General features: G+C 50.8%; 1 protein-coding gene across 1 annotated transcript in view; it reads right to left on the minus strand.

Moving 5' to 3' along the window:
* Positions 1-13,642, minus strand: part of DAAM1 (dishevelled associated activator of morphogenesis 1) — an 83,927-nt gene that overhangs the window by 9,098 nt on the left and 61,187 nt on the right. Inside the window, exons 15-21 of the mRNA XM_021401964.1 lie at positions 13,463-13,642; positions 13,266-13,373; positions 7,650-7,753; positions 3,271-3,355; positions 2,460-2,566; positions 674-762; positions 348-516 (exon numbers count right to left, since the gene is read on the minus strand). The exon at positions 13,463-13,642 is cut by the window's right edge and continues 159 nt beyond it. Of these exons, the coding sequence (XP_021257639.1) occupies positions 348-516; positions 674-762; positions 2,460-2,566; positions 3,271-3,355; positions 7,650-7,753; positions 13,266-13,373; positions 13,463-13,642 (842 nt within the window). The remainder of the gene's footprint in view (positions 1-347; positions 517-673; positions 763-2,459; positions 2,567-3,270; positions 3,356-7,649; positions 7,754-13,265; positions 13,374-13,462) is intronic.

The following is a 13,642-nucleotide window of genomic DNA, read 5'->3' on the forward strand; positions in this document are numbered from 1 at the left end:
ACCACGAGGGCTGCATCAGCTTGGGGTGGCTGCACAGGGGTTCCCCACAGAGATCAGCCCAGGACCCATACTCCAGCTTCTCAGAAGGGGGAAAGAGCACTTGGAGGATGATCTTCCACACCAGCCTGGACTGCCACTGAGCAGCCCAGAAAGGAAAGCCCCCATCTGTGCTGACTGCAGCCCAGTTCCCTCTAAACCTTCTGTGCTCCAGGATGCTTGTGCCATGGAATGTGCCAGGACTGCTCTCACCCACCCGTCTGCTTGGAGCAGTGCCAACGACCTCTCAATTCCCCCAGCAATGCTAGAGCCCATAGAAACTACTGAGGAAGAGGGCAGGGGATGCTCACTTGTCAATGCTGGACTTTGTGTCCGCGATCTTGTTCAGGCTGGAGATCTTAAACCCGAAGGCGTTTCCCCTCTGTCCTTTGTTCATGTAGTTCCCGAAGGCCAGGACCACCTCCAGCAGCTGCTGCAGGCTGCTGCTCTGCAGCACCGCCTTGGAGCCAGCACGGATGGCTGCAAGGAGAGAGGTGCAGGATGTCACCTGCAAGCCACAGCACCTGTACCGCATCGGTCCCCTACCCTGCAGTGCTCTCATGGCCAGAAAGTGGCCACCAGCTCCCTCCATCCCTGCCATCTCCACCAGAAGCAGTCAGCGGATGCAGCCACTTGCCTTCCACCTTGGGTTTGACTTCTGCAACTCTCTCTGCAAACTTCTTCTTGAAGTAGAGGGACTGCAGCCTTTGCTGATAATGGTTTATCCTGCCAGAGAAAAAGAGAGGTGCAGGCTGAGTTTTGCTTGCTCCAGGCAGAGCTCTGCTGCCCAGCTGTTCACAGCCGGGCTTACAAAGCACGGCTGAGCCACGGTGATTAAAAAGTAATGACTGCATTTCCCCCAGAACCTATGCTGGTTGGAAAAAAAAAATGACAACTAAAGCTACACCCATCATGAGGCAGATCCTGATGGGTTCTTAAGCACAGGTGTAAGCTATCGTGAACTCAGCAGGTTCAACAAGTGCATTTTTATGCTCTATTGCTATGAATAATCAGTTCATTTATGACCACTGCTGAGCAGAGATGTTGATGAGATCGGGGCTCCCAGCAGCTTTGCAGTGAGCTGTGGCTGGAGGAAGACACATCAGCTACCAGTGCTAATGAGACCTGACCTTCAGATGCTCCAAATGACAGTCTCCCCCTGGACCTGGGCAGCACAGTCACCAATGCAACCCAACCCAGTCCATTCCTGAGCAATTTAGGGGATGGCTCTACCCGTGTCAGTTGTGTTTATGCTAAACAAGATCTCACTTGTACGCAAATGGCAGCCTGATTTGAGTCACTCAGACCAGGACCCATGGGAGGTGTGCTCACAGCCAAGGCCACAGAGCAGGCTGATGTACTAATCGGAAGTGACAACGACATCAGACTTGGTTACAGACCACAGGGCAAATTAAACAGCTACGCATGAAATCAAGGAAAATATTTGTATCTGCACGTTGTGCTTCCAAAAGATAAAGGCATGGGAGCAACGCTTTACTATGAGAAAGAATGGTAACCTGCAAGAGGGAGGCTAATTCCATCTTCCAGCCCCGAGGGCTTGGTTCTGAACTTCACAGCCTGTCCTGTCTGCCTTTGACACTCAGCAACCCCACAGTGCATTGCTGTGGTGTTCGTTAGTGCATTTCTCAGGGAGAACAGGAGCGTTTCTATTTTTCATCTGCTGGAATGATCTCGTATTGCAAAACTCTCTGACTTTTCTAACAAGTGGCTTGCCTGAAGTTCAGCTAAGAAATTCCTTGGAGAAAGTTTCAAAGAGCTCGATACTCAGTTGGAGTTAAATAACGAGCTTCAAGATTTTAAACCAGAACCCCTGGAGGATGTGCATGCAAAAGATAAGGTTATTCATCCCTCAAGACCTGTAAGGCATAAATGATTGCTGCCAGGATCAGGAAGAAATGACATTTCCTCTCTGTCTCATATATTCTCAGGAGCCTTGGGGACGAGTCATTCCTGAAGGTGACGAGTGGAACTTATCTATACAGCAGGGCAAAATTTACATATATCAGTCTTCAGTATTCATTAGGATATATTAGTGCAGAGGGGAAAGGAGCATTGCAATGGCATTATTATCATTCAAGCTGCACATCCCACCTGGACCACGATGCAGACGATGGACCCTTTTGCAGAGTTGTGCCAGACTGAGCTTTTCTTCCCCAGGCAAGAGGGGAAGTGTGCTGGGAGATGCCCAGTGAGACACATCTCCCCATCCTCTGCTCTGTCTGCTGCTGCTTTCTGGGATGCATAGCCCTGATCTGAAGAGCGTGGCATCATGAGTGACCCTTATGGATAGGAGCACCTCGCTTGCCTTCCCATCCATCTGCCCACACATTTCTTGATGTGAGAAACAGCAAATGGGGCATATTGCCCATCCAGGCTCCGTGACATCCCGTGGGTCAGCCCACCTGCTCATTTCGAAGAGGAACCGGTCAGCCTTGGCCATGCGGTCCAGTTCGTGCTTATGTTCTTCCAGCAGGTCAATGTCACCCTTTTCCGGAACAAACTTCAGGAGCTAAAGGGAAGCACATTTGTAGACATGAGGTCCACGCACAGTTCTGAAGTTTTTCATGAGCAAAGCAGTGATTTAGTCACTTGAATCTCCTGCCTTTTCAATCTGTATGGTGACCTCAGTGTACCTATGAAATAAGTGCATTCCAGCTGTCCCTTTGTCCCTCCTCCCTCTGCCACATCACATTGGTGTCTCTTGCTTCTGCCCCACCACCACTCTGCCTTTACAACAGATATGCTAGGTCTTCATCAAGGTTTCCACATCAGATCTACCAAACTACATATGCGAGGCTCTCACTGCAACTCCACATTACTTCAGGCAGAAAGTTTGGACAGGTGAATAAAATGCTTCTAAAGGCATCTAGAGAGGGTGAGAAGTTGAATTCTTTTTTTGAGGACTGTACAAATAAGCTTTCGAAAATAACTCCCATCAAGCACAAACTTCAATCTTTGGCCACCAAATGGATCAACCTTGGGTCCCAGGTACCAACACATAACACAGAGGCCATTCTGCTCCCAGTGCTGATGCTACAGCCTAGCTGCCTGCATTCCTGATTCTCCAACTACCCTTCAGATGGTTCTCAATATGAAGTTGGCAAATAATTTGGGGCCCAGCACATGTCTCAGAGCCACAGCTTGATACCAAACACTACGTGTGGCCTTGTTATAAGGCACACTGCCAACCAGGAGGAGTGCAGGACTGCCCACCTGCTCCAGCATGTCTTTTGGGAGGTCCTCCTGCTCATCCATTGTCAAAATGGCTCGTTTGATCTCCTCATTTGAGAGCTTCAGCCTAGGGGAAAGAGGGAGAAAGAGGATTAATTGCAGCCATGGAATGGGACAGACTGAGGAGTGTGTCCTCAGCCACCCATTGGCATGGCCAGGTGACATGTGGTCCCCCAACCCTCCCACCCTCTTTCTGAAGGAGCCTCCCTCTAGGAAAAAAGAGACAGAAACTTAAAATCTGGTTTAGCAAGCTGAGGCAATAGATAGAAGGATGCCCACAGCTCCTCCTGGGATGAGCATTCATTAATCACAGTTTAATAGACCTGCAGCACTCTGTGTGACCACTCCCTGCAAGGACTGGGATTGCAATAGCAAAATATTTTTCTTTGTGGTTTTTTTTTGCATTGCAGTTGATTAAACAATCTCAGTGCAAAACAAAGTAAGCCCCTTCTTCCCCCTGCCCTCCCCAGGAGCTCTGGGCCAAGTACTACCATCACAGACCTGGTTATTTTCTAAGGCTCTGTCCAAGCCCTTGGCAATTTTGTCTTCATTTTCAGAGCATTGCTCTGTTTCCAAATACCCTGCCTGTGCTCACGCATATAGGACAAAAGAGATGCTTTCTGCAGCCTGATGGGTGTTCTCGAGCAAGAGATATGAGCAACAGGCATTAGGCATGGCCAGTTTTGGATGCCAGTCTTATACACAGCCCCTGAGCTGAGAGAGGATGCAGGAGGAGCAGTAGTTAGAAGAGGAGGGTATTTTCCATCCTGGCATCTGCTTAGGTAGCAGACCAAGACCTTAGAGCCAGCTTTAGGAACACAAAGCTAAACAGGAAGGGTGCAGGATGCTCTAGGCTAGCGAGAGCTTGGCTTAGCTTGAAATCTTTTGTTTAAGACTGGAAATGAAGGATTACCTTCATTGAGACAGGTGGAAGAACAGTGGCAAGTAAACTTTCGTTCCTTATGAGCTCAGATTTCTCATCCTGGTCCTCCCTCTTGCCCCAGTATCCAGTATTTGAGGAAATCTCACAAGAGAGGTTTGTTAAAAGAGGAGTGAGTTAAAATCTCACCTGAACCAGGGAAGAAAGCACAAAGACTGTACTGAGCAGTGGCCAGGAAAATTGGTAGGGTCGCAGCACAAGCAGAATAGATTCAGGATGATGGACCCCTATGCTGCTTGCAGTGATAAGCAGCCATATCCTGGGGACACCCTACCTGTCCCATAAGATCAGAAATAGTGCAGCCAGCAGGAGCAGGAGGTGATGGTCCCTCTGTACTCAGCACTGATGAGGCTGCACCTTGAGTACTGTGTTCAGTGTTGGGCCCCTCACTGTAAGGAAGACATTGAGGCCCTGGAGCATGTTCAGAGATGTGAAGCTGTGAGGGGTCTGAAGCACAGGTCTTATAGGGAGTGGCTGAGGGAACTGGGATTGTTTAGTCTGGAGAAGAGGAGGCTCAGGAGAGACCTTATCACTCTCTACAACTCCCTGAAAAGAGCTGGTGGCAAGGCAGGGGTTGGCCTCTGCTCCCAGCTAACAGCGATAGTATGAGAGGCGATGGCCTCAAGCTGCACCAGGGCAGGTTCAGGTTGGATGTTAGGAAACATTTGTTCTCTGAAAGAATGATGATGTGTTGGCACAGGCTTCCCAGGGAGTGGTGGGGTCACCATCCATGGATGTGTTCAAGAGCCGTGGAGATGTGGCACTGAGGGACATGGGCAGTGGGCATGGTGGGGGTGGGCTGGGGTTGGACTTGGGGATCTTGGAGGTCTTTTCCAACCTGAATGATTCTAAGATGGCAATGGCCTGGAAGGCCAAGACCTCTGACGCTGTGTATGAAGACTGGACCCGAGCAGCAGTGCTAAGGCTGAGGCCACCACCAAGTGTCACAGCAGTCCCCACCAGTAAAAACTGGATACTTGCTAATTTGAGACACGTGGGGGATCCCTGGGTGGAAGAAATGCTCCCAGGAGAAGGCAGCTGGTGGGCAGTTCCTTCTCACACAGCGCACACCTGAAGCTCCGCTGTGACTGCCTCTGGGTGGGTGCTGAACGGTGAGCGTGCCTTTTGTAAGCCCTGCTCATTAAAAGCAAACCCAATAATAAAATAGAGACGCGTAAAAAAAAAAAAGGGCTGAACAAACTTTTCTCAGAAATCACCAAAACACCACGCCAAGAACAAGAGGCTGCTTCAGGATCGGCAGAGAGCAATCACAGGGCGCCAGAAGAAAACAGCTTCTCAGACAATGCGATGGGAAAGGGGCCAGGGAAAGCTAGAAGCTTATCTATAACCACAATAATTATCATTGTTGGCAGCAGCTGTCGAACGCGAGCCGTCTGAGAGGAACGGGGTCACGGTGCTTGCTGTCACAGGGATTTAAGGCCAGCAGCTCAGCGATGTGAAGTGACAGCCCGCCGGCCCGGGCTTGCTTGCGTGGCTTTTGTAGGGTCTGGCGAAGGATGTAGTAAGTGTGAAGGGGAAAAACAAATTGCGCCTGGAAGGGGACGCACCCTCTTGAAAAGCCACATTCATTTGAGAAAAATGCTCGACCCTGCCTCGCTGGAGAGAGGAATCAAACGAGCCATTCACCGCCAGCACGCTCAGAAAGGGATGGAGCAAAGCCCTGATTTGCATCTTGCAGAAGGCAGCACGCTAAAAATACACACAAGTACACCCAGAGCAAAAGCAAAGGCAGGGTTTCATTGAGCAAGATGCTGCAACGCGCCGGCATCGGCATAGCTGAAGCATTCTTGAAAAAAAAGAGGAAAACAACAAATGTTAAAAATATTCTTGTGCTGCATTACAAGCTGAAGGAAAATTCAGTGATCTCACCGTGCAGTAATTTCTCCCAAAGCAAGGGAAGCAGGCAAAAAAATAAATCTACAGAGAGAGATAAAGTATCTCACTGGCCGTAATCTTTCCACGCTGCAAGCCAGACAATGGCTGTTTTGCTTACAAATGTCTGGGTTAAACAAGGGGCCAAGCCTGCAGGTCCTTTCACATGTGAAAGTCGGCTCGCTTCTATGGCACCCAGCCCTCCGCAGCAGCAGAGCATGGAACTGTTGCTCTGTCTTGCTCAGAGATGGGCACAGGGCTTGCTAGAGGAGAGTCTGCAGGAGATGCAGGGGCTGAGCTGAGCCTGCACAGGTCCGTGGGTGCAGGCAGCACAGGACGGACCCCACAGCATCTCCAGAGCTGCAGCTCACACTGGGTTGGTGTCCCCTCTGGGGCAGGAAAGAGCTCAGGTGTGTGCAAACCGCTGGAGGAGAGCAGGTCTGGGTCTGCTGAAAGTCAGGGCTCAGTCCTTCCTGGCATGTTATATATTTATTTTGCTAAATATATTGGTGCTTAGGAAATCACGATGCTGGGAAAAATCATACAACCCCCACACCCCGCTTGCTGGTCTTCTAGGGAGGGACCCAAAGGGCAGGGCAGACAGGCAGCGCTCATTCCTGTTGGATTAATTAATGACAACTCATTTCCAGCCATCACAAGATGAGAAAGATTGGCTGGCGACTGCAAATGAAGACCTTTACTCAGGGAGGCACCTCCGATGCCCTTGAAGGCAAGTGCTTGAGTAGCTCCCCTTCAGGCCAAAGGGGCTCTCTGTGTATTTAACCTTCCATCCCATGCACAAACATCTTGTTGAATTAACCTGAACCTGCTCCAACTGCATGCCATGCAGGGGAACAACCCAGCAGTGCCCTGGTCCTGCTGCTTTGCTCTCTAGCAGCTTGCCGATGTGGATGCGCTTATCCACATGCTGCTCTAAGCTCCACTTTCACTGTAATCCTTGTTATTCTGACTGCTGCATTTGAGGAAATCAGAAAATCCCTAGAAGCAATGCTGAGCAGAAACCAGGCACCGTTCCCCACCCAAAGGTTTTGTTTGCAGACACCAGCCTGCAGTGTGGCAGGGAAGGAAGCCATGTGGACTGCCCATACTGGCCCCGCTGCCCCATAGTCCAGCAAGGCAGGATTTGGGCCCCACAAACCTACCCTATCCACTGCACTACTCAGGGCAGGCTGGCCCTTGGTGCCACAAAAGCAGAGCAGCTGCTTGGTGCAGCAGTGACCATTTTAATGGAGTTGGATTTTACTGCTGTTGGATATTTTTTTTTCCCCAGCGTGCAAAGACCCCATTTAGCCACCGAAGAGCAAACAAAACCCAAGCTGAAGAAGACAAAAGGTGACATCAAGCCCCTCTTGGGGCCATGCACCCCATTCAGAGCATCTCCCTGTCCCATATCACCCTGCAATGGAAGGTGTAAGGCTACAGCTTACATGGTGCAGGTGCCATCCCCAGGGATGAGCAGCACCCCCAGGCTGGGGCACGACACATATGACCCCCACATCAGCCCTACCTGGAGAGAAGGATGTTGCAGTTCTGAGCTCTCCGGCCATCTATGACTGACAGCTCCTTGACTTTATGCCGGGAACTCAACGTGTCATCAATAGCATCTTCCTTCTGCAAAAATAATAGGGAGAAAAAAGAAAAAAAGCATGGAGAAAAGCCATGGAGAAGGCATTACGTACTCTCAGCACATACCACTGCAATGCACAGCGGGCCCCCATTAATCAGGAGTGTCACCATGGGTTACGGGTAAAACCCATGGCCTGCAACTGAAATACAGTAAGTCGCTTCATAAACCAGAGCGGGCTTTGAAGCCACTGGTTAGAAATGTAAATATTTTCTCAGACAGGGAAGATTTAAGAATCTGCAAACGCGCAAGCACTGCTGAACAAATAAAGCAGGGCTTTCTTAGCATACATATTTGTGATACTTTGTTCAGTCCTCACATGAAACACTTCATTATGGGCGGCTGCACACAGTCCTGACCACTGTTGTCCTGCTCTCCAGCCATGTGCAGCCGCCCTTCACGCACCAGTCTGCAACAGCAAATCCACCAACAACAGCCACCAGACTTCCCTATGCAACCTGCCACGTTTGAGGCTCTTTCAGGGAAATGCTTCCAAAACAAGGGATTTGAAAGCACAAATCCCTGCGGCACGAGCACCTAAATCTCCTCACCAGCTTGCATATGTTATCCTCGAATGATCAGTGACATACAGTGCTGTGGCTGCACATGGACGGGCAGATTGAGGTAACAGCGATCTTGCAGGGTTGCCTGAGGAGCTCAGGTTGAGCATGGTTTTAACTGCCCACGTTACATGTTTTAGTAAGGTTAACAAACTAATTAAAAACCAGGCTGTTCAACCCTGCTGGGAGGAACGTAACCCAGAGCTGCAAGGTCCCACGTGCTGGAGATGAGCACTGAATGTTTCAGGGACAGAAGTGGCACGCAACCACTCTATGGGCGGAAAACAAGCAAAGATGTTTCCACTTTTTACTCTTTTTCTTGCATGAACTAAAAGAACACCTATAAGGGATAGGAAACGGCTGTGATAAGCGGTGCAGAACTCTGCTGAGCTCCTCCTATAGGTCCAAGCTTGTTTATCTCAGTCTTTAAGGGAGCCTCAGGGCAGGGTCTTCCCAGCAATGCTTGGCTTCCCTACATAATGGACAGGCTGGACAGGGCTCTGAGCACCTGATAGAGCTGTGGGTGCTCCTGCTCATGGCCATGGACCAGACAGCCTTTAAAGGTCCCTTCCAACTCCAACTACTCCATGATTCTGTGATAAAACTGTGACCCACTGCATGCGTCCCCGTGTCCCCAGCCCTGCCCTCACCGCTCTGACACTGAGGATGCTCACTTACCTGCCGGGAGTTACCGCTCACAAAGAAGTCCTACAGCCATAGCAGAAGCATGGAAAAAGGCAGTAAAAACACATGCAATTCAGTGATCTCAGCAAAACCCAAAGGAATCAAAGCAGGGTCAAGGGGAGGGCGTCACACAGTGGGGTGGGCAGAAAGGGAGAAAGCGCTCGGGGTCGGCCAGTGCCAAAAAAGGGAGGGTGGGAGAGAGGAAGGGATGAAGGGATGTGGAGGAAGAGGAGGTGAGGAGGGGAGGAAGGGAGATGCTGCATAGATGGGTCATATCAAGGTGCTTTGGCTCTAGGATGCTGGGACACGCAGGGGACCCCGCCAAGCCCTGCCACCAGCGCCGGCCCCACACAGCCCGCCATGCCGGGGAAGAAAATTGCTAGTTTTTGTGAATCTGAGAGGATGAAATGTCACCACGACTGCCAGGAAAAACAAGGCTTTCAAGTGGAAATAACGAGATTCTCATCCCGGAGCAAATCTTGCCGCAGCAAAACTTTACCATTTGTCATGGCAACGCATTTCCCCACGACTTGTCCTCCGGCGGGGAACGCTCCCCCGGTGCCCAGCCTGCACTTCGCCCTTCCCAGGACCCCGCAGCCCCGCTCAGCAGGCTGGAAGCACGTGCAGCGAAGCCGCTACCATGAGACCACACACACACCAAGGGAGTTCTCCCTCCTCGTTTGCTGGGCTGTGTCTTTTTGTGCTTGTGTGAGTGCGTGTTTTGTCGTTTTTTTTTATTTTGGCTTGGCTCAAGGTCCAGCAGAACTGTGATGGGGAGGGAGAGTGCAAAGGTGCGTAAGTAGTTTGTTGCGTGTTGGGTGTTGTTGTTTTTTCAGAAAAGAAGGCACGCAGCGGCCAGAGGTCATCTGGAGGGAGGTAGGCTCCAAACACAGTTCATTTACAAGAGCTCTTCCTCCCAACCCTCCTCTCGGAGGTGACGCAGGTTTTCCCCTGACTGGCTGCCAACACTTTATCAGCCTTGGAACCGTGTGTGGGTTTGGTTTGGTGGGAGGATGGGAAATGGCTCTGCTGACGACACAAAACACCCCAGGTTTGGCCACGGGTGCCTGGCAGGGGGCTGAGCCTGAGCCTGAACCCTCTCTCCCCGTGGCTTACAGTATGCAAATGGTTCCCAGCAAAGGTTCAAGACGTACAACAACAACGTGTGAAGCTTTCCTGGAGCGTGGAAAAATAACGCTGCGGCTGAGAAGCAGAACAAAACGTGCTGGGAGACAAGGAAACATCAGCCAAGAAAAGAAGGAACCAACCCTTTGCTGAGCATCCCAGCCACTCAGCGGAGGTGCCAGGGCTTCCTTCGGCAGCAGCTTTGCAAGGAAAGGGGGACCGACAGCCCTAAATAAAGATACCCAAGCTGCTATTGCTGTATTTCAGAGAGATGCGATGAAAAATGCAGCCCTATGATTGAGCTAGACCTGAGGCTGCTGCCAAAACAGAACTGGACTCCACGGATCAGTAGACATGGTAAAGGTGTTTGACATGATGATTTGCGATGGTCCTGCGTGTTTTCCTTCTGTATCTAGTAAGGTTGCTAAGTGCTGATGCACAGTCTTGGGGGCAGGGGACATTTCCAGAGCTCCAGGACAGGACGATGCAGGCTGGTGGGAATGGAGCTGGGAGGGAGGTGCTGTCCTGGTAGCCCTGGACAACTGACCCTGTTCTGCCAGCACAGGGCTGGGATGCTCCCACAGGTGGATCCCAGGGTGCTCAGTGGGGAAGGGCCCTTTCCCAAGAGCTCCAGAGTTCACTGCAGAGGCTACATGTAGCTCCCAGTCTGGGACGTGGGAAAAGCATACAAGGAGATGCTGAAAACTAAGAATGTATCTAAGTCTGTGTGCTACTCAGATGGGGATTTCCAAGCACTACAGCAACACAAGCAGCCAAGTCTCATCTGTAACAGAGTCACCACAGCTACAACAAAGGGTAAGGGATGTCCCTGCCCCACAAATAACTCCAAAGTTGCCTCCAGCCCACTGGGGCATTGACTGTACCTGGCAATGCCACTCCTCAGCATGAAGAGATGATCAAACCCTGAAGCCCCAAGCCCTACAGACATCATGTCTCAGGAGAAGTGGCCATCAAGTAAGTGATTTTCAGCAAAGGGCTCAAGACAGGGAGAGAGGAGGCAAAATCCCTGCTGTGAGCTATCAGGACACTAGTTTCCATCATCCTTCCCCCAAAGGACAGGCAGTTCTCACTGAGCTTGTTGGCCAGAGTGATGAGGCACACTCACAGCTCCTATCCACAGAATCACAGAATGCCTTGGGATGGAAGGGGCCTTAAAATTCATATAGTTCTGACCGCCTTCTGTGGGGTGGTTGCTCCCCCACCAGATAGACTGAGTTGCCCAGGGCCCCATCCATGGCCTTGGGCACCTCCAGAGATGGGGCACTCACAGCTTCCCAAGCAACCTGCTCCAGTGCCAACCAGCAGAGACCCTCCAGACACCAAAACTTTGTAGTGGTGGCAAAAAGTAAGGAGTATTTACAATTTTTGGCCACCTCCTTACTGTAACCATTCCAGGGTACACAATCCAGTAAGAGAAGAATAAAATTGCCTCAGAGGGCTGCATTTTTCATCTCAGCAGCACAGCTCTGCATGCTCAGGAGGTGCTGGAGAGAACAAGACCCTGCCATTGTGGAAAACTGGGGATTTACATGGGCCCCACCTGCCCCACGAGCACCCTGGTGACTCACAGGTGTGTGAGGAAATGTTTGGTACCAGGGACATTGTTACAGAGCTCCACTTGCACAAAGCAGTGCTACCAAGAGGCTTTGTTTGGCCATGATGAATTCATGTGTCATGCTCCCATGGCTGGGACTGGCAGCAGCCCAGATGGATTCCAGCCACTGCAGCATCTCACAGGTGACACTTCCCCTCCTCTTTCCTCATCTCCCTTCCAGGTGCTCTCACATATGGGAACATCTTCTGCCAGTCCTACCCCATCCCTGGCCCTCATGTTTAGCTCCCTTTTGGTGCTTATCCCATCTGGGACACAAACCCATGCCACAGCTCTCCTTGTTGCATCTCCCCCTCCCTGCTGACCCCAAACTAACCAGCCATCTCACTCAGCAGGACCTCAGTCAAGCCAAATAATGTTAGATTTCTGCCTGCCAGTAATCAGCAGCACACCAGGTGACTCTGACTCTGGCCAGAGGGCAAACCATCCACTGGCATGCTAGGTTTCTATTCTCACTTCCTTTGAATTTCCATCTCATCTTTTCCATCTTCAGGAGGCACTAGTCAAGCTCCAAAAAATGTGGGGAGAAAGAGCCAGCGCTGTATCACCTATTCCCACAACACACTAGGGCAGCACCTACTCCTGGTGTGTTACTCTTGACATTTGTCCTGCTCTAATCCATCCAGATCTTGCCCTTCATTAGCCTCTGGAAGAGATTAAGCTCTCATGTTTTCTAAGGAGATTATGTTTGGGTCTGCTCCTTCCCAGCCCCATCCCTATGCCTGAGCCTCGCCAGAGCAGGACAGCCTGGTCTCTCCCACCCACCCTGCAGCCAGGTGAGCGTAACATTTTCAGCCTCTTGCTCACTTTTTCTCTTGCATTCCTGAAAAACTCATAGCTTGTCAGCACTAATGTTCCTGCCTGGGGTAAAACAAGTGTCTTATTTTCTTCATATGCTTTGACGCCTTCCAAACTGGGGCCATATTGCTTGAAAAGGAGATTAAAAAGCAGAGACTTTTGTCTGCAGCATCATTCTTTTGGTTTGGGACTTGCTTTTTGTTCAAAGCTCACATATTGCTCTGGGCTCACTACAAAAATAAAAGAAGAGATCCACCCATGCTAGATGTGGGTAAAGCTTAGTCCTTCTTGGCCAGAGAGGGATATAAATTTTCCACCCAATACAGAGACATGAAGCAGTGGCTGTTAAGAGCGATCCAAAAACATTACCCAACCGTGGCCACATCTGGGGGCTATTTTCATACATTCCCTGTCATTTTTGTTTGTTTTGTGATCCATCATCATGACACAGCCATGGCACACGCGGTCAGGTACATGGGCAGGGGTAAAGTCAGTCACATCGAGCTATAAACTACCATTTCAAGGCAAAGGCACCAGCAGGAAAATGAGAGGATAAACCAGATCTAGCCAATCTGGCAAACAAAGCACTCGAATGAAATAATGGCAGGAGGAGTGTTCTGAGACCACATGTGACACCAAGCAAATTCATCACCAGGGCATCCCTCCCAGATGCCTGCACACAGCCCGGCCAGACGTTACCTGCTGTCTTTGGTAGGCAGAGAATGTCCTTTCCAGGTCTTCGAGGTCCAGAATTTTAAACACTTTTGCATCATCTATATCGGTCCACACAGTGCCTGCCAGCTTGTTCTGAAAGACAGAGGGAGCACTGCACATTGGAGTGTCCTATTGCAGTGCAACATGGCCCTCTGTGAAAGCACAAAGAACTTCTGGCTTACCTCTGGCAGCTTGGACCAGTTGAAGGACTTGAGGGCGTTCGTTGGCTGTGGGATGCTCTTCTTCTTGAGGGCAAAGCCCAGTGGTGCTCCTGGGGGGGGCAACACCCCATCCAGGGGTGGGGGACCAGGAGGTGGTGGACCAGGAGGCGGCGGGGGGCCACCCGGAGGAGGGGGCGGTGG

The sequence above is a fragment of the Numida meleagris genome, chromosome 6 (genome assembly GCF_002078875.1).
Source record: "Numida meleagris isolate 19003 breed g44 Domestic line chromosome 6, NumMel1.0, whole genome shotgun sequence".
In the NCBI taxonomy this organism is placed as follows: domain Eukaryota; kingdom Metazoa; phylum Chordata; class Aves; order Galliformes; family Numididae; genus Numida; species Numida meleagris.